This window comes from Eschrichtius robustus, chromosome 12, assembly GCF_028021215.1.
Source record: "Eschrichtius robustus isolate mEscRob2 chromosome 12, mEscRob2.pri, whole genome shotgun sequence".
In the NCBI taxonomy this organism is placed as follows: domain Eukaryota; kingdom Metazoa; phylum Chordata; class Mammalia; order Artiodactyla; family Eschrichtiidae; genus Eschrichtius; species Eschrichtius robustus.
The window spans coordinates 39,302,258-39,322,936 of NC_090835.1; the positions used below are offsets into that span (position 1 = coordinate 39,302,258).

At 44.6% G+C, this 20,679-nt stretch overlaps 1 protein-coding gene across 6 annotated transcripts in view; it reads left to right on the top strand.

Annotated features, from left to right (window-relative positions):
* The first annotated feature begins 2,210 nt into the window (after positions 1 to 2,210).
* The window catches only part of USP4 (ubiquitin specific peptidase 4), a 48,523-nt gene continuing 30,054 nt past the window's right edge, over positions 2,211 to 20,679 (top strand). For 4 of the 6 annotated variants that reach the window (XR_011075594.1, XM_068556877.1, XM_068556878.1 and 1 more), the window contains exons 1-6: positions 2,211 to 2,344; positions 4,198 to 4,325; positions 7,705 to 7,835; positions 9,252 to 9,378; positions 10,006 to 10,151; positions 10,282 to 10,343. Coding sequence is in view for 5 of the 6 variants with exons in the window: in XM_068556877.1 (XP_068412978.1) it covers positions 2,244 to 2,344; positions 4,198 to 4,325; positions 7,705 to 7,835; positions 9,252 to 9,378; positions 10,006 to 10,151; positions 10,282 to 10,343 (695 nt within the window). In the remaining variant the exon portion in view is untranslated. Of the gene's footprint in view, positions 2,345 to 4,197; positions 4,326 to 7,704; positions 7,836 to 9,251; positions 9,379 to 10,005; positions 10,196 to 10,281; positions 10,344 to 20,679 lie in introns of those variants that run through there. The other 2 variants (XM_068556881.1, XM_068556880.1) reach the window with 2 other exon arrangements.

Genomic DNA, 20,679 nt, shown 5'->3' on the forward strand with positions numbered 1-20,679 from the left:
ACTTCCTTAAGACTCTGACCCATGCCATAAATGGTATAGGAGAAACTGCTAAAAAAAGAAGAGGGAAGCAGACATTGTAATGTAGGTTCTGAAGTCATGTCAGTAACCCAACTTTCTTCTTCCATAAATAGGACTAAAGGCAGTGTTTCTCATTTGATAACATTTTTAACAATTTCAAAGAACTTTCACAGAAGGGCACTTGGGGTGCCAGGGTTGGCTCCCCAGATTTAGAATTATCACGTGATGGTAACTCTTACCTGCAGGGGATTAACTGCTATGTGGTTATTCAAGGCAGTTTTAATTCCAAATTACTTTCCCCTGCTATCTACCCAACTGCCAAAAGGCCTCTGTTACCAGATGGTGTGATAGATGTCCCAGGAGTGCAAATTAATTTCAATTAGCCAAAACCCAACATAAAAATAGTAAATCTGTTCAAATGTCCTACCACAGCTTCACCAGGCCAGCTCTCTCTTCCACCCCCAACACTGAACATGGCTCATCTGTTTCTCCTCTCCTCCTTCATAGGCACCTTTCCAAAGGTTCCTAGTAGGTCTCTAGGCTGCACCACTGTAGGCATAAAGCACCCTCAGCTATTTCTCTCTGCTCTTCAACCTCCTACAATATCTGTGGGCCATTTAAGGCAGGACATATGTCCCTCCGGCCTCCCTTCTAGTTTTAGCTCTCAGGTCCTTTCAGTCTGTGCCCAGCTCAACTGGCCTAATCTTCACTCTTTGATCCTTCCTTGCTTGCTCCAGAAATTCTCTTTGACCCCTCTAGTCTCCTCTCCTTTAACATGCACCATCATTTCTATGCTTTTCTTCACAATCACACTCGGGACTTCCCTGGTGGCGCAGTGGTTAAGAATCAGCCTGCCAATGCAGGGGACATGGGTTCGCTCCCTGGTCCGGGAAGATCCCACATGCCACGGAGCAACTAAGTCCGTGGGCCACAACTACTGAGCCTGCATGCCACAACTACTGAAGCCCATGTGTCTAGAGCCTGTGTTCTGCAACAAGAGAAGCCACCGCAATGAGAAGCCCATGCACCTCAACGAAGTGTAGCCCCTGCTCTCCGCAACTAGAGAACGCCTGCACACAGCAATGAAAACCCAACGCAGCCAAAAAAAAAAAAATCACACTCAAAAGGTACTTAAGTCAAAGGCTCCCTTTCACAGCTTGGGGTCTAGTCTTTGGTTCATACCCTGTAACGGTGCTTATCACGCACTTCTCGGCGCTGGGGCTATTTGTGGAAGATCCCCTCTCGTCTGTTAGATCGTACAAGGGCAGGTACTGGGTCTTATTTATTTTTCTCTGAGGGCGGGAACTGCTAGACTCACATAGGCCAGCTGCCTGGTCTCCTCCTTGCTCTGGGCGTACTCCCCCCTCCAGGAGGAGGGCTGTGTTTTTTGTATGCAGGGTCGAGTGGGAAACATACGGTGTTCAGGACACTGTATCTTGCTGCAAAACGAATCAGCAGCCTGGACATCTAATGTGGAGAATACACCTAGTCCTCTCCTCCCACCCCCATTGCTATCGCCCCTCTGTGGCTGCCTGCCTCCCTGACAAAGTAAGCAGCTAGCTCAGTGGAGGGCTTGTGGAATTCAGCCTGGGCCGGGTGATTCTGGCTTCCAGACGGACACGATTGCTAATGACTAGGCCACACGGTCGAGTCCCGGTCCCAAAGCGCTGGTGCACCTGGCACTCTCCAAAATCCCTGTAGGGTGTCCCGGACAGGGACCTGGAGCCCACGTTTGGGCAGCTAAAGACTTGCTTAAGGTCTCTGCTGAAAGCGGACTGGCCGGAGTGAAAACAAGAAAATCTAGTTCCAGGGCTCCTCGCACCTGGCGCTGCGTTTATTTAAGACCAGGATAACACCGCTGGCCGGAAGGGGGTGCCGGAAGGGTCGTAGGGCCTGCGGTCTGACTCCTTGAGATCGCCGGGCTGGACAGGAAAAGGGGTGCCAGCCGGCCACCAGGCGGCGAGACCTGCCGGGCGGAGGAAGCAGCGGCTTCATCTCCGCGCCGCCTCCTCTTCCGGCCCCCCTCCGCGCTCCACCGCGCACGGGCCGGAGAGGGGCGGCGCGTCGTGGGTGTTGGAAAGGCAGAGGCTGGCAGGCGCTGCGGGCCGCGACGAAGGGAGGGGCTTGGGCGTGCGCACATGCGTGCGTGCGTGCGTGGGCGCGGACCGCAGCACGCTGTGCGCGAGGCGGATGTCCGGGCCGGCAGGGTCGGGGACACGGACGAGATGGCGGAAGGCGGGGGCTGCCGTGAGCGACCGGATGCGGAGACCCAGAAATCCGAGCTCGGGGCCTTGATGAGGACCACGCTCCAACGAGGGGCGCAGTGGTGAGCGCCGGGCCCGCCTTTCCGCCCCACAGCGCCAGGGGCTGGCGCTCGGACTCTCAGGTCCGGCCCCTCTTTCCCGGCTTGGGCAGGGGCCAGGTGGGGGCGATGTTAGTGATCCTGAGAGAGTGGCTTCACCCCCACCCTTTAGGGGAGGGAGCCCTAGATTACCTCTGGGAAAGCGTGGGTGGAGCTGAGGGTCGTCCCGGTCCATTCGGAGCCCCAGGGGGCGGATCCGGCGGAGGCTAGGGCTACGGGGTGGACAGAAGCGGAACGCTCACGGGGACCTTCAGGTTTAGGAGAGTCCTTTACCTTTGATGACTCGCTTTGTGACTTTGGGCGAAGGCGTCCACACCTCACAGACCCTGATTCCTTACCATTAAAACCAGGGTAGCGATATTTGGCGCTCCTTCTTTCAGTTGGTTGAGGCGTAGATCCGAAGTAGATACTTGTAACTTGTAAACTGCCAAACAGACGTCAAGGTCAGAGGCTGAACAAATGTCTGAGAGCCCCAGGTTATTTTGGTAGCAGATGTCAAAAATAATTGTGGCGGCAGCATTTCGGAGTGGGAGAGGCGGGTAGCGTAGAGCCTAACTAAAAAGAGGATTAAAAGACCAGGATTTAGAAGAGCAAGTCTGAGTCAGGAAGTTTTTCTTAATAAATTGTCTAGTAGAAGGGACAGAACTTCCACTAGTGAAGAGATTCCTGGGTGGTATTATTGTGTGGGAGCAGAAAACTGGGGCTTGTCTTTGCATTGAATATGATTGATCAACCCTCTTTAAGAAACTATGGTAGTGGTGATAATGCCCCTTATAGTGACAGAGGAATTGAGCAGGGAAGGGAAGCATTGAGATTAGGAAGAATTTAGTCTTTACAGTGTTCTTGAGCTAGCCAGGCTGTGAAAGGCAGGGCAGGGAGAAGTACTTTTAGATGATATCCTGAGTAGTGGTGGCACATGAAGAATACTCAGCAGAAGCAGAGGAAGTTTCACATAGACTAAAATCACACACTAAAAGTGTTTGGAGGGGAAAGAGCATTTTAGAGATTTGGATATACTTATGGATCCTTGTGGCCTTGGGGAAGCTGCCTGATCTCCTCTGAAGTGTGTTGGTTGTAAAATTTGAAGGACTCACCAATATAATTGTTGTGCTTTGTTCCCCTACAGAGGTTTTCCCCTCCTTCTGTCTTAATTGTAAAACAGCATGGTGATACTTCTAAAATATAACCAGATCAACTTAATGCTTTTTTGACAAGATAAACACGCCAAGACAATATTATATGTATATATGTGTGTGTCTATATGTATACATGTGTACATGTATGTGTGTGTGTGTATATATATATACACACACACATATATATATATATACACACACAAACACATTTTTTGATATCTCGTTTGGTCCTCAAAGGAAAACTGAAGTGTGTGATGTTATTATCTCATTTTTAGAAAGAAAATTGTTTTACTGCTGTTCACATCAAGCAAAGCAGTGTAACCAAACTGTCTGCCTGGACAAGGACCTCTACAAAGATCATTATGAAATTAATGACATGGTCATTAGCAAACAAGGTTTTCCCCATAGAAAGAATTTCTTTAAACAAGCATTTTGAAGCCAGTCATTTCCTTCCTTTCATTTATGGATTCTTTCAACAATCATTTCACTTAATGGATGCCTGCCTTGGGCCAGGCTCACTGTGCCATGCAGGGCCTGGTCCTGCTCCTGCTCTTGAAAGTGTGTTTTTTAGTGGGGGTTGCTTGCTTCCCAAGTGGGAGGACCATAAAAAAATTGAGGGAGCAGCTGCAGAAACTTACAAGCTCAGCTTGTCTGGTACAGTAAATTTTTGTCTGTCTCTAGGTATCTTATTGACAGCCGGTGGTTCAAGCAGTGGAAGAAGTATGTGGGCTTCGACAGCTGGGATATGTACAGTGTGGGTGAACATAATCTGTTTCCTGGCCCGATAGATAACTCCGGACTCTTTTCAGGTGCAGTATCCTGTTGCTTATCTAACTGAAATGTCCACCTGGGTCGTGACCTGAGGTCATGTTTATCTGTAACATGGATATTGTGAACCTGACTTTCCTACTGTGAGGGGATAGAAACAAGTGTCCTTGACTTGTGTCTATAGCAGAAGTCTATGCAGACCCTCATGGAGAAGTTAAGCTGCTTTTTTTTTCCCTAAATTAACTGCTCTTGGTAAGAGTGTGCTTCTAGCATTTTAAATTTCTGTCTGCCTGTCTCTCTCTTTTGCAAATTAGTTCTGCTAGAGATTTCAGATTTTAGATTAGTGTATTGAATGGAAAGAAATAGGATATCATTTTGAAATGGCATCTGGAATCTGAAATTTGGGAACCAGAATTTTCTGTGTTGCCTTTGCAGTGAAACAAATTGTAGACCTGTCAACATTCATCAAGCATTCCTGTGATGGCCGTGTTTGTCATAGAAGTAGTGTAAGGGGAGGTGGAAGGTTAGTAGAGTTATGATCACAGTCAGCTCCCAATGGAAGAAATGACTGAAAAAGTGATGTATGACACACCTGAGCTTGGCTTGCACCTTTAGATGCACAGAAATGGCAATTGGCCTTTCCTAGGCTTTGTTCTGCCTGGCTTTAGACTCCCTTGCAACCAGGACAGAGGTGATCTGTTGCCTGGGCCCACAATCAGGGCAGCAGGAAGGCAGACAGTGCATGAGGCTTTTGAGGCTTGATTCAAGTACATAACACTACCTGGGTGTTTTTAAAAATGAGCAGTGGAAAAAAAAAAAAAAGCAGTGCTTCAGCATACACCTTGTTTTAGGGGAGGTCTGAATGACAATAATGTCATAGGCTTTGTTTACTGATGTAAGTCAGATGGTGGCAGTATACCATGAAGTTACCCCAAAGGATAATTGCATTGTGTTTGCACTTTGTCGTTTTCCCTCTTTTTTTTTTAGAAGGAGAATTCTTAAGGCTTTTAATAGTATTGGTGATGAGAACGCTAGAGCTGGAGGGACCCTCTGAAGTAATTTTGCCTGACCTTCAGCTAAGGACAAGCATTCCTTCTGCGGTCTTCCAATTTGATGTCACCTGGCTTAGGTTCAAAACATTTGTTGTGTGCTTGGGAAGTGAGAAGTACATTCCGTTCAGACCCTGGAACACTGACAGTGTGGGAATGGTGTATCTCTGGCCCCAGTCTGGCTGCCTTCCGCCTAGGGTCATGGAATGACCCTAGAATGGGGAATGACCTAGAAGGGGCTCTTGAACATGTAGGGAGGAGGGGGTAGGGCAACTTGCTAATGTTGTCTGCAGAGCACCCCTCTCTTATTTCCACCTGTGCCCCTGCTGTATATTTGGAATCCCAATGCTTAGACCAAACTGTGCTCTCCTTTTTTGCCTTTATTTGCCTCTGTTGGAGAAATTTGCAGAGCCTAAATCCTTTTTGTAAAACTCATGTGTGATTTTTAGCACGCTGCCCTTAGACTGATCCAGTTTTAAGTGAAAATAGTGAACTGCATTGAAAATTCCAGTTAAGTTCCTGTGTTTGCCCTATAGTGTCATAAGAATGACATTTTGAGAAAATTGTCACTGAGCCCCAGAGGAGAAAGCCTTGTAAGAATTGATGTACTTGGGGTTGATGATGCTAAAAGCTCTCGGTTCCTTTCCCACATTTTAAGGTTTCTGGCTGCTGTTTGGCACAGTATGCGTGGCCAGGTCTGCATAGTGCTTAGTGTTAGAAATGAAGGTGTATGTCTCCAAGTAAGACAAGTGAATAACCTTTATGAGTTTTAATTTGCAAATCAGAGAAAACCTTGGAGTTTAGGTGTCAGTTTTTTTCAGAAGCTCTTGTTTCAAGTAGACTGATAAGTACTACCCCTGTGCCATCCTTCTGTTGCTGAATAGAAAAGGGGTGGTCGATCAGTATTAATCATGCCAGAGCTGGTGTGGAAGGTGGTTGGCTTATCAGTGAGAAGGAGCCACTTTTTTTTTTTTCTTTTAAATTACGGTAAAATACACATAAAATTTACCATCTGCATATTTTTAAGTGTTCAGTAGTGTAAAGTATATTCACATTGTTGCACAACCCATCTCCAGAACTTTTTTATCTTACAAAACTGAAACTCCATACTCATTAAACAGTATTTCCAATCTCCTTCCCCCGCAAGCCCCTGGCAACCACCATTCTACTTTCTGTCTCTGTGTCTGACTATTCTAGGTACCTAACGTAAGTGGAATCATACAGTATTTGTTTTTCTGTGACTGGCTTATTTCATTTAGCATAATGTCCTCAAGGTTTATCCATGTTAACGGCATGTCAGAATTTCTTTTTTTTAAAGGCTGAATGATATCCCACTGTGTGTATATACCACATTTTGTTTTTCCATTCATCCTTCTCACCTTGGTATTCCTGTTCTCCAAGGCTGTTTAGTTCCTTTCCTTTTTCCTTGGAAATGAAAAAGGCAGAGGTGGATCAGATCTGAAACTCGCCCTGAGGAAGGGCAGAAGACCTCATGGGGTAGGGTGTAAACTGGTGGGAGATGTGATAGGAAGCCCTGGTCACCTTGTGCATGCTGTTTTTGGTTTTTGTTTTTAACATTGTCTGCCTTGAATTACAGATGAGTTGCACCATTGTGGGTACTTTTTGCTTCCCCGGCTTCATGGCTTCATTTGTCTGGCGGAGAATAGTGGCTTCCACTACTGCGGGAGTGGGTGTAGATGGGCACAGGCTTAGCAGGGAGGCTTCCTTGATGGGAGATGATTAGTCTTCCCTTGATCCAGTCCCTTGGTCCTCCATTGAGAGAGTATGTTTCAGACCATGGATGTCCTTTTCTGACTCACAGTCATGTTGCCTCCGTGTGGGGTGTAAGATGGATGCTTAGCATGTTAAAGGTGTTCTCCCTCCACATGGCTGGTGTCCAGCTGAGTTTTCACTTGGAGTGTTGAAAACTAAGAATGCTGAATGACTCTTGGTAAAATAAATTTAACTTCAATGGTTTGTTTGTTTGCTTTCTTAGTAAATCTTTCAAAGGGAGATGATATCTGACCTTAAAATGCAGTTTCACTAAGCAGAATATTACGTTAAATGTTCGTAGTAAACAATTTTAATTGTGGAATCTGGAAGCACTTTGAAAGTGTAAATTGGAGTTTTTCTCTTTTCTCTTTCATTCTCCCTCCTACTATGGAAGAAATACAAGTTCCTCATAAAATGTTCAGAAAGCATGACTAAAGACTCCAGGTCTGCTCTGTGTTATGGCCGGTGACAGAATTTTGGAATTTTGTACTTGTTCCTATAAATGCTTTTCGTGTTTCTGAAAAGTATATAAGAATCATGTAAAACAAACATTTCTGGGGAGAAGAGCAGTGAGCTATGTGCTGTTTTCCTTTTTCAGATCCTGAGAGTCAGACCTTGAAAGAACATTTAATTGACGAATTGGACTATGTATTGGTCCCAGCCGAGGCCTGGAATAAGTTACTAAACTGGTATGGCTGTGTAGAAGGCCAGCGGCCCATTGTCAGAAAAGTGAGTACATGAATTGTTACACCTGCTGGTCAGTGTCTGTGAGTGCTCCCTGACACTGACTGGTATTGGTTTCCTGGGGTACTGGCCATACCTAAGAAGTTGAGTGGAGGCCTCCAGACATCACAGCTGCCCAGTGGCTTGGGATATGTCCAGCAGTGCAGTGAGAGCACATTCTGGAAGGTTCTATGAGAGAAAGTTCACTTGGGGTCATATGGATATACAGTAATGCACTGCTTCTTGTTTAACTTAACCTTTCTGATATTGCTTTTCCCCCTGTGCTTTTTTGTTTGTTTGTTTGTTTTTTGTTTATTTTTGGCTGTGTTGGGTCTTCATTGCCGCGCGTGGGCTTTTCTCTAGTTGCGGTGAGCGGGGGCTACTCTTCGTTGAGGTGCGCGGGCTTCTCATTGTGGTGGCTTCTCTTGTTGTGGAGCACAGGCTCTAGGCGTGTGGGCTTCAGTAGTTGTGGCTCGCGGGCTCAGTAGTTGTGGTGTACAGGCTTAGTTGCTCCGTGGCATGTGGGAATCTTCCTGGACCAGGGATCGAACCCGTGTCCCCTGCATTGGCAGGCAGATTCTTAACCACTGCCCCACCCACGAAGTCCCTCCCCCTGTGCTTAAGAATCTCTGGTCACACTGTTGAGTACCTCGGAAAACAGGTGTTTATATCCGAGAGAAGAGTCTCTTGAGGGAAGGCAGGCCCTGGGAGAAACTCAGATTGTTAGCCCCTCTGGTAGACAGGACTGGTGAGAATACCACCAGCCTGATTCCCACAGTTGTTTGCTTATCCCATTGGATGGGGACATCACAGGAGTCCACATGACTGTTGATATGTAGGCATTGGGTAAATTTCTTACTCTGCCTGGTGTTTAGTTTCCCTTCTTAGCAGAGTAGGAAAGGGCTGCAGTCCTGAGGCCAAGCTCCTAAGAGTTGCTCTTCAGGGCCAGAACTACCTTCTTTCTCCAGCTTGAAACCTGGGACTCCAAGAGGGGTTAGGTATCAAATGGTTAGGGGCATGCCGGCCTCCCGCAGATGTCCGCTCCTGCCCACAGTCCTGCCATGTGGCGAGCGTGCTGCCAAGGGCTTTAACTGTATTCTCTAGGCCTCTAATTCTACAGACCCTGCAAGGGAGGCATCATGATCCCTACTAAGAGATGAACAATGACTTTCCTGTTGTGCACTGTTGTTGCCAGCTCTGGTTCCATCCAGATGCTCTTGGTTGGCCCTAATGAGTGGAAGTAAGGTTTTTAAACTAGGACAGATGCCAGTGGCTTTAAAAATCTGTACTTCTGACCCCCCGATCACTTAGGGAAACTGATTATCATGTGAATTCTGCCTTTTGCCACTGATGAGACATGTTGCTTCCAAGACTGCCCTGGTGTGGAACCACTGCTCCTTCACCCGTGCCTCTTGTTCACAGGTTGTAGAGCATGGCCTGTTTGTCAAGCACTGCAAGGTAGAGGTGTATTTGCTGGAATTGAAGCTTTGTGAGAACAGTGACCCCACCAATGTGCTGAGTTGCCATTTCAGCAAGGCAGACACCATCGGTGAGTAGCTGGGCTGGAGTTCCAGGTATCCAGTGAGAGTGCAGGGCATTGTGACTAATGAGAGGGAAGCTGGGGCACCCTCTTCAGACTTGTTACCCAGATAATCTCGTGTTGTGGTTACCAGTCCTGACCTGGGAGCCTGCTCCCCAGGGTATTCTTGTGTACAGCTAAGCCTGGGAATCATATTGTATAAAACACTGGGCATGATCTCTGCCCACTTAACATATGGTAATAAGGGCGAAAAAATGCAGATTCAGAGAGATTAATGTCACTTATTCAGAAATCTCAGTGAGAAAACAGCAAAGCTAGCATTTGAAACCAAATCTATCTTTCACTCCAAAGATAAGTTTTCTGACTTTTCCATGTTGCTTCTGTGCTAAAAATGGGGACCCACATCATTAAAGAATGGGAAGCATAGGGACAATTTTTGGTTGTATGAGTGCAAGAGGATGCCCATGGAAGATGTTTGCCTTAGGAGTCACCAAGGGGCTGAGGTCGGTCAGAAGTTTTGATCCAGAGCATCCAGTGACCATCTGAAAAGGACAGAGGATGAGCATTAGCTTGCCATGGCTGTTGCTGGCCTTGCTTCTGGAGAAAGCCCTGAGTGATGTTTCTGCCTGTCCCCAGCAACCATTGAGAAGGAAATGCGGAAGCTGTTCAACATCCCTGCGGACCGTGAGACACGGCTGTGGAACAAATACATGAGCAACACCTACGACCAGTTGAGCAAGCTAGACAACACTGTGCAGGATGCTGGGCTGTACCAGGGTCAGGTAGGAGGGCCCAAGGCATGCCCCAGCAGACAGCTCTGCCCAGGGTGTGTGAACAGGTATCTTTTGGTTCTGAGCATGTCAACAGTGAGATGGTTTGCACATTCCTAATATGGTTTCCCCTTTCACTCAGGTGCTAGTAATTGAGCCCCAAAATGAAGATGGCACGTGGCCAAGGCAGACCCTGCAGTCAAAGTAAGTGGACTTTTTCTCCCTGCAGCTGGGCACACAGGTGTAAGAGAGACACTGTTTCCTAAGGCAGTTACTTGTGCTAAGAAAATAAAATTCTAAATCAGATGAAAACATATTCGATTATGTATCCGGAGTCTATAATCCTGGCTTTTGGTAAGCAGCATGCTGGGCACCCATCTCAGGGGAAGCTGTCAGGTGTGTGAACAAGGCAGTGAGCCTCTGCTTGTTGAGAATGAAAGGAGAAGAGAAGGGGCCAGGATCTGGGCCAGAATCTGCTCTGCCAAGAGGTGGCTTTGTCTCTGTCAAGGGCATTTATTTTCTCCACCTATAGTTAGAGGCTTTGATGGAAGAGAAGAGGGCTCAGGCATGGGGTCTTGCATGACTTAAAGGTAATAGTTTGATGCCATCCCACTCTTTACCCAAGGGCCTGTTTCTCATTGTTGTCCTCGTCATTCGCTGGGGGAATTAATCTGCTCCTTAACTGGGGCTCCAGGCACCTGTGTCTCAGGAGATGTTCATGTGTGGTGTGAAGTTAATGCATGTTCTGAGAAGGAGACAGAAAGAAGTGTTGAATTTTTCTTATGGTATAAGATGGGGGAATCGTGTCTGTGTTCCAGTAGTAATGGGGACAGTGTTGGTCTTTGCTTTCTTCCCTCAGTCAGGCCCTGAACCGTGACTGTTTTGTAGTAATGGGCTCTTAGCTCTTTTGAAAATTATGAAAGCTCTGAGCTCTCTCTCAAGAAACATGCAGGAAGACGCAACATTTTGCCAATAATCTCAAGGGTTTTACAGGCACCCTGAAGCCTAGCCATGGACTTCAGTTTAAGAAACTCTGGTCACCAGTTCCTGAGAAGATGACAAAATAGCTATGGTAGGCAGAATAATGATCATGTCCCTCCCCAGAGTCCATGTCCTAATCCCCAGAACCTGTAAATATGTTAGGTTACATGGCAAAAGGGACTTTGCTGATGTGATTAAGGATCTTGAGATGGGGAGATTATCCTGGATTATCTGGGTAGGCCCAGTATAATCATGAGGGTCCTTATAAATGAAAGAGGGAGACAGGAGAGTCAGATGTGAGGGCAGAAGCAGAGTCAGAGTGGTGAAGTGTGAGAAAGACTTGACTGGCCATGAGCCAGGGAAGGTGGGCAGCCTCTAGAAGTCCCTAGAGCCCCCACCAAGGAACACAGCTCTGCCCACACCTTGATTTAGCTCAGTGAGAAGAATTTTGGACTTTGGACGTCCAAAACCGTAAGATAATAAATTTGTGTTGTTTAAGCCACTAAGTTTGTGGTAATTTGTGACAGCAGCCATAGGAGACAAATATAGTAGCCCAGCCTTCTGACTCCCTTCTTGGAATGGAAATGCCACAGAACCAAGAGAAAATAACATAAAAACTGCGACAACCCCCTTGGGAGAAGGTGCTTGGATTCTAGTCAGTGAGGTAGGGTTGACAGCTTGGAGTGGAAGAGCCTGTGCGTACTGGCCAAGGGAGACTGTTTTCAGTTGTGCCTTTTTCTCTTCCTACTGTTGCTTTTCCCCATCCCTTCCATACCCTCAGGCCTAAGAGATTCCAGTGAAGGGAAGCAGCTTTTGGAAAAGAGCAGTGCCTCATTGAGATGCCCTGAAGGTTTGAGTCTCCTGGTAGAGGGTGTCCAATGGTGAATGAGCTCAGAGCAGAAGTCCTAAGGCACATTCGCCTCCCTACTCCCTCAGTAGTGCCGGACACTGTTCTAGATGCCAAGGATACAGCAATAAACAAAACAAAGTCTCTATCCTCAAGGAGCAGAAAATAAATAAATTTAAAAAATACACGTCTGAAGATTTACAAGTACTGTGGGAAAAAATCAGGGAAGAAAATTAGCAAGTGCTAAGGCTTTGGGCATATTTAAACAGGCTGATGGGGAGGCCCCACTGAGGTACCATTTGAACATGGTCATGGAGGAGGCGAGGGAATCAGCAGTGAGTGTGGTGTGGAGAACAGCTTTGTGAGGCGGAGGTGACAGCAGATGGAGAAGTCCTGAGGCAGAGCAGGCCTGGTTGAAGGCCAGCAGGAGTTTGTTATGACTGGTGCTTGGAGGAATGACAGGAGGGCTGAGGGGATGAGGCCCAAGAGATGCTGGGGCGGTCGGCCTGTGATCCTTCTGAGACTCTAGCTTCCATCTTTGCCTTTCCATGAGGTGGGGAGCTCATTTGAGGGGTGTGGTGAGTGAGGAACGGGGTGATCTCACCTGGTGAACGGCTCATGGGGAGCCACGAGAAGCTGGCAAGTATAGTCAGAATTAAAGGAAAGTGACAAATTGACAGGTTGTGCTAGTTGGAGCAGAATTCATATTCCCAGCTGCTTAGGAGGATGGAAGAAGCATAATGGAAATCCTAAAGAAAAAGAGGAAATGGGTACATGAAACAGGAACAAGGAGATACCTACGTGGGAACAGAGAATTCAGGGGCTGGGTTGAGTAGCAGAATGGATGTAGCTCAAGACTTGAGTGTAGAAGTCAGAAGGTCAGGTTGAAGAATTCTAGGGGTTAAGGAGGTGGAAGATAATAGAAGAAAAGTGCTGTGGAGGATGGGAGTAGAAATGTCAGTGTCCAGATAATAGGAATCTTAGGAGCAGAGAGGAAATGACAGACAAGGAGAAGAAAATGTTAGAAGAAATAATGACCAAGAGTTTCTCAGAAATCATAAAAGAGAATACATCTTAAACGTAAAGAATGCTAAACACGACAGAAAAAACAAAGCCCACACCAAGACACGTTAGATTGAAATTTAACAACAAAGATATAGGGAAAACGTCAAATCTGTTTGAAAGAGAAAGTCACGGTGGGAAGCAGATTAATATCAAACTTCCCAACAGCCACAATGGACCTAGGAGATACTTTTTCAGTATCAAAGTAAGAAAACTTTAAATATTTATTTAGGCTGTGCCAGGTCTTAGTTGTGACACATGGGATCTTTATTATTTATTTATTTATTTATTTAAATTTATTTATTTATTTTTGGCTGTGTTGGGTCTTCATTGCTGCACGCTAGTTGCGGCGAGTGGAGGCTACTCTTCTTTGCGGCATGCGGGCTTCTCACTGCAGTGGCCTCTCTTGTTGCGGAGCACGGGCTCTAGGGTGCGCTGGGTTCAGTAGTTGTGGCGCACGGGCTCAGTTGCTCCACGGCATGTGGGGTCTTCCCGGACCAGGGCTCAAACCCATGTCTCCTGCGTTGGCAGGTGGATTCTTAACCACTGTGCTACCAGGGAAGCCCAAACACACGGGATCTTTAGTTGCAGCACACGGCTCTTAGTTGTGGCACGCAGGCTCTTAGTTGCGGCATGCGTGCGGGATCTAGTTCCCCAACCAGGGATCAGACCCGGGCCCCCTGCATTGGGAGTGCGGAGTCTTACTCACTGGACCACCAAGGAAGTCCCAAAGTAAGATAACTTTAAAACTAGAATTTTAAAACCTGCTAAACTGTTATCTGAATGTAAAGATAATTTTCTCTGGCATAGATGACTTTAGAAAGTTTTCTACACAGAGCTCCTCTTTGAAAACCTCTTCAGGGAAGTAGTGTTAGCGTCCAGGAGCAGGCAGTAAAATCCAGAAGGTGCAAGGGAGAGTATACAACTAGTGAAGTGTTCCGTTGACCAGGAAAGCAAGGACTTTATGACTTTTGAGTAAGCAAAGATTTTTTACACGAGACACAGCACCACAAACCATAGCGGAGGACATGGATAGAGTGGATAACTTTTTTTTTTCCTTAAGGTTTTTTTTTTTTTTAATAAATTTATTTATTTTTATTTTTGGCTGTGTTGGGTCTTCGTTGCTGTGTGCGGGCTTCTTTCTAGTGGCGAGTGGGGGCTACTCTTCGTTGTGGTGCGCAGGCTTCTCATTGCAGTGGCTTCTCTTGTTGTGGAGCAAGGGCTCTAGGTGCGCGGGCTGCAGTAGTTGTGGCACGTGGGCTCTAGAGCGCAGGCTCAGTAGTTGTGGCTCACGGGCTTAGTTGCTCTGTGGCATGTGGGATCTTCCTGGACCAGGGCTCCACCCTGTGTCCCCTGCATTGGCAGGTGGATTCTCAACCACTGCGCCACCAGGGAAGCCCGAGTGGATGACTTTTAAATTCAGGACTGTTCCAAAAGAGTGGAAAGGCAAGCCACAGAGTGAGAAAGGTATTTGCAATACGTATGTCTGACAGATTGTTTATATCCAGAATTTCAAAGAAACCCCTTAATGTCAGTAAGAAAAAGTCAGACACCCCTTCTAGAAAAAAGGGCAAGAAAACCTATAACAGTCACTTTAAGAAAGAGGCTACCGGACTTCCCTGGTGGCACAGTGGTTAAGAATCTGCCAGCCAATGCAGGGAACACGGGTTCGAGCCCTGGTCCGGGAAGATCCCACATGCCGCGGAGCAGCTGAGCCTGTGCGCCACAACTACTGAGCCTGCACTCTACAGCCGGCAAGCCACAACTACTGAGCCCTCATGCCATAACTACTGAAGCCCGTGCACCTAGAGCCCATGCTCTGCAAAAAGAGAAGCCACCGCAATGAGAAGGCTGCACACTGCAACAAAGAGTAGCCCCCACTCTCCGCAACTAGAGAAAGCCCACATGCAGCAACGAAGACCCAACACAGCCAAAAATAAATAAATTAAAATAAATTAAAAAAAAAAAAGAGGCTACCGTGTGGCTAGTGAGCATATGGGGAGGTGCTCAACCTCAGCAGTCATCCAGAAATGGCAAATTAAACCATAATGCAGTGCTTCTGCACATCCCCCAGAATGGTTATATGAAAAAGACAGTGTCAAGTGTTGTAGAGGTGTTGGACCCTGCTGATGGGGCATTATAAACTGGTATAGTGACTTTAGAAGGTTTAGCAAAAAGTACTAAATGACGAATTGTGTGCATATTCTACAACCCAGCAATCCACTCTTAGGCATACAGAAATACATCTCACATTCACTTAAAGATACATTCAGAGATGTTCACAACAGCACAGATTGTCATAGTCACAAACTGGAGCTAACCCAAATGTCCACCAAAGATAGAATGGATAGATAAATTGTGGTGTATGCACCCAATAGAATTCTCTCCAGCCACAGCAACATTGAGTCTCATAAACCATGTGAATGAGAGAAGCCAGACACAAAACGTGGCATACTGTTTGAGTCCCTTGATATAAAGCTTAAGAACAGGCAAAACTGATCTATGGGTGTCAAGGTCATGATGGAGGTTAGCTTAGGGAAGAATCATGACTGAAGGGAGCATGAGGAAGACACCTGGGGGGTGGTGCTGTCCTGTTTTTTGGTCTGAGGGTACTGGTTATATAGGGGTATTCGCTTGGTGAGAATGTCTTGATTCTTTTTTTTGGCTGTGCCATGCCTCTTTTGGGATTTTATTTCCCCAACCAGGGATTGAACCCAGGCCGTGGCTATGAAATCGCCAAGTCCTAACCACTGGACCACCAGGCAATTCCCAGGAATGTCTTGATTTTTGTACTCTCATAATGTATATATTTCTCTATGTAATATACTTCAATAAAAAGTTTAAAAAAAGTTTAGTAATAGTAAGAAGAATAGTTTAAGAAAGCAGCCTTTATCAGTAACACAATCCAGAAGTAAATACTGGGTAATCCCAACATGGAAGACAGGTGAGGAGACAGGAAGCAGTACAGAGAGATGAGAATGTCCTGAACTACTTTTGCAGGGAAATGTAGTTAATAAGTTGAAGTAATTGATGGGGAAAAATAAAAACAGTTATAGATCCTAGTAAGTTAGTGGAGTAACTACCAGAAATACAAAAGTAAAATTTACATCTTTTATGTAACATGTTGTATTGATTAGGAAAGCTTTGGTGGCAATGAAGAAAGACCTGAAAATTAGCATGTCGAGCAACGTACACGGTTATATCTTTCCAAAAAGAATTTCTGAGGTGGGCAGTTCAATGCTGCTGTTATTAGAAATCCAGCTGTTTTGTCATGTTGCTCTACTGTGCGAGGCTTCAACTTTAAAGGTGGTCAACTCAGGGTCCATGATGACCGCTGGAGCTGAACCAATCATACCTGCATTCAAGTAGCTGAGGAGGAATCAGGAAGAAGGACATGCCCCTTCCTTTTAAAGAGATTTCCCAGAAATCACATAGAAAATCTGCCTTTACATCTCTTTGGCCAATTATATGACCACACCTGGCTTCAAAGGAGGCTGGGAAATGTCTTTTAGCAGTTGGAAGGGCTCTAACTAAAACTTGGGATTTGTAAACTAAAGAAGAACGGAAGAATAACCATTGGGAGGTGAAAGGGAAAAAAAAAAAACCTTTCCTTTTTTTAAAAAAATTTTTAAATTTATTTTTTTATATAGCAGGTTCTTATTAGTTTATCTATTTTATACATATTAGTGTATACATGTCAATCCCAATCTCCCAATTCATCCCACCACCACCACCCCCGCCACTTTCCCTCCTTGGTGTTCATACGTTTGTTCTCTACATCTGTGTGTCTATTTCTGCCCTGCATACCAGTTCATCTATACCATTTTTCTAGTTTCCATATATGTGTGTTAATATATGATATATGTTTTTCTCTTTCTGACTTACTTCACTCTGTATGACAGTCTCTAGATCCATGCACGTCTCTATAAATGACCCAATTTCGTTCCTTTTTATGGCTGAGTAATATTCCATTGTATATATGTACCATGTCGTCTTTATCCATTCGTCTGTCGATGGGCATTTAGGTTGCTTCCATGACCTGGGTATTGTAAATAGTGCTGCGGTGAACATTGGGGTGCATGTGTCTTACTTACTTACTTACTTATTTATTTTTATTTTTATTTTTATTTTTGGCTGCATTGGGTGTTTGTTGCTGCACGCGGGCTTTTCTCTAGTTGTGGCGAGCAGAGGCTACTCTTCCTTGCGGTGTGCGGGCTTCTCATTGGGTGGCTGCTCTTGTTGCAGAGCACAGGCTCTAGGCGCGCGGGCTTCAGTAGTTGTGGCACTCAGGCTCAGTAGTTGTGTCTTGTGGGCTCTAGAACGCAGGCTCAGTAGCTGTGGTGCATGGGCTTAGTTGCTCCGCGGCATGTGGAATCTTCCCGGACCAGGGCTCGAACCTGTGTCCCCTGCATTGGCAGGTGGATTCTTAACCACTGCGCCACCAGGGAAGCCCATGCATCTGTCTTTTTAAATTACGGTTTTCTCTGGGTATATGCCCAGTAGTGGTATTGCTGGGTCATATGGTAATTCTATTTTTAGTTTTTTAAAGAACCTCCATGCTGTTCTCCATAGTGGCTGTATCAATTTACATTCCCACCAACAGAGCAAGAGGGTTCCCTTTTCTCCAAACCCTCTCCAGCATTTGTTGTTGTGTAGATTTTCTGATGATGCCCATTCTGACTTGTGTGAGGTGATACCTCATTGTAGTTTTGATTTGCATTTCTCTAATAATTAGTGATGTTGAGCAGCTTTTCATGTGCTTCTTGGCCATCTATAAGTCTTCTTTGGAGAAATGTCTGTTTAGGTCTTCTGACCATTTTTGGATTGGGTTGTTTGTTTTTTTAATATTGAGCTGCATGAACTTACGTATTTTGGAGATTAATCCTTTGTCGGTCTATTCATTTGCAAATATTTTCTCCCATTCTGAGGGTTGTCTTTTCGTCTTGTTTGTAGTTTCCTTTGCTTTGCAAAAGCTTTGAAGTTTCATTAGGTCCCATTTGTTTATTTTTGTTTTTATTTCCATTACTCTAGGAGGTGGATCAAAAAAGATCTTGCTGTGATTTATGTCAAAGAATGTTCTTCCTATGTTTTCCTCTAAGAGTTTTATAGTGTCCGGTCTTACATTTAGGTCTCTAATCCATTTTGAGTTTATTTTTGCGTATGGTGTTAGGGAGTGTTCTAATTTCATTCTTTTACATGTAGCTGTCCAGTTTTCCCAGCACCACTTATTGAAGAGACTGTCTTTTCTCCATTGTATATCCTTGCCTACTTTGTCATAGATTAGTTGACCATAGGTGCGTGGGTTTATCTCTGGGCTTTGTATGCTGTTCCATTGATCTATATTTCTGTTTTTGGACCAGTACCATATTGTCTTGATTACCGTAGCTTTGTAGTATCGTCTGAAGTCAGGAAGTCTGATCCTTCAGCTCCTTTTTTTTCCCTCAAGACTGCTTTGGCTATTCGGGGTCTTTTGTGTCTCCATACAAATTTTAAGATTTTTTTGTTCTAGTTCTGTAAAAAATGCCACTGGTAATTTGATAGGGATCGCATTGAATTTGTAGATTGCTTTGGGTAGTATAGTCATTTTCACAATATTGATTCTTCCAGTCCAAGAACATGGTATATCTCTCCATCTGTTTGTGTCATCTTTGACTTCTTTCATCAGTGTCTTCTAGTTTTCTGAGTACAGGTCTTTTACCTCCTTAGGTAGGTTTATTCCTAGGTATTTTATTCTTTTTGTTGCAATGGTGAATGGGATTGTTTCCTTAATTTCTCTTTCTGACCTTTCGTTGTTAGTGTATAGGAATGCAAGAGATTTCTGTGCATTAATTTTGTATCCTGCAACTTTACCAAATTCATTGATTAGATCTAGTAGTTTTCTGGTGGCATCTTTAGAATTCTCTGTGTATAGTATCATGTCATCTGCAAACAGTGACAGTTTTACTTCTTCTTTTCCAGTTTGTATTCCTTTTATTTCTTTGTTTTCTCTGATTGCCATGGCTAGGACTTCCAAAACTGTGTTGAATAATAGTGGCGAGAGTGGACATCCTTGTCTCGTTCCTGATCTTAGAGGAAATGCTTTCAGTTTTTCACCATTGAGAATGATGTTTGCTGTGGGTTTGTCGTATATGGGCTTTATGATGTTGAGGTAGGTTCCCTCTGTGCCCACTTTTTGGAGAGTTTTTATCATCAATAGTTGTTGAATTTTGTCAAAAGCTTTTTCTGCATCTATTGAGATGATTATATGGTTTTTATTCTTCAATTTGTTAATATGGTGTATCACATCGATTGATTTGCGTATATTGAAGAATCCTTGCATCCCTGGGATAAATCCTACTTGATCATGGTGTATGATCCTTTTATTGTGTTGTTGGATTCTGGTTGCTAATGTTTTGTTGAGGATTTTTGCATCTATATTCATCAGTGATATTGGTCTGTAATTTTCTTTTTTTGTAGTATCTTTGTCTGGTTTTGGTGACCTCATAGAATGGGTTTGAGAGTGTTGCTTCCTCTGCAATTTTTTGGAAGTTTGAGAAGGATGGGTGTTAGCTCTTCTTTAAATGTTTGATAGAATTCACCTGTGAAGCCATCTGGTCCTGGACTTTTGTTTGTTGGAAGATTTTTAATCACAGTTTCAATTTCATTACTTGTGATTGGTCTGTTCATATTTTCTATTTCTTCCTGGTTCAGTCTTGGAATTTCATTTTCAGTATCATTACTTGTGATTGGTCTGTTCACATTTTCTATTTCTTCCTGGTTCAGTCTTGGAAGGCTATACCTTTCTAAGAATTTGTCCATTTCTTTCAGGTTGTCCATTTTATTGGCATAGAGTTGCTTGTAGTAGTCTCTTAGGATGCTTTGTATTTCTGCAGTGTCCGTTGTAACTTCTCCTTTTTCATTTTTAATTTTATTGATTTGAGTCCTCTCCCTCTTTTTCTTAATGAGTCTGGCTAAAGGTTTATCAGTTTTGTTTATGTTCTCAAAGAACCAGCTTTTAATTTTATTGATCTTTGCTATTGTTTTCTTTGTTTCTGTTTCATTTATTTCTGCTCTGATCTTTATGATTTCTTTCCTTCTACTAACTTTGGGTTTTGTTTGTTCTTCTTTCTCTTGTTCCTTTAGGTGTAAGGTTAGATTGTTTATTTGAGATTTTTCTTGTTTCTTGAGGTAGGATTGTATTGCTATAAACTTCCCTCTTAGAACTGCTTTTGCTGCATCCCATAGGTTTTGGATCATCGTGTTTTCATTGTCATTTGTCTCTAGGTATTTTTTGATTTCCTCTTTGATTTCTTCAGTGATCTCTTGGTTATTTAGTAATGTATTGTTTAGCCTCCATGTCTTTGCGTTTTTTACGTTTTTTTCCCCGTAATTTGTTTCTAAGCTCATAGCGGTGTGGTCGGAAAAGATATGATTTCAATTTTCTTAAATTTACCGAGGCTTGATTTGTGACCCAATATATGATATATCCTGGAGAATGTTCTATGCACACTTGAGAAGAAAGTGTAGGACTTCCCTGGTGGTGCAGTGGTTAAGAATCCGCCTGCCAATGCAGGGGACACAGGTTCGAGCTCTGGTCTGGGTAGATCCCACATGCTGCGGAGAAACTAAACCTGTGTACCACAGGTATTGAGCTGCGCTCTAGAGCTTGCG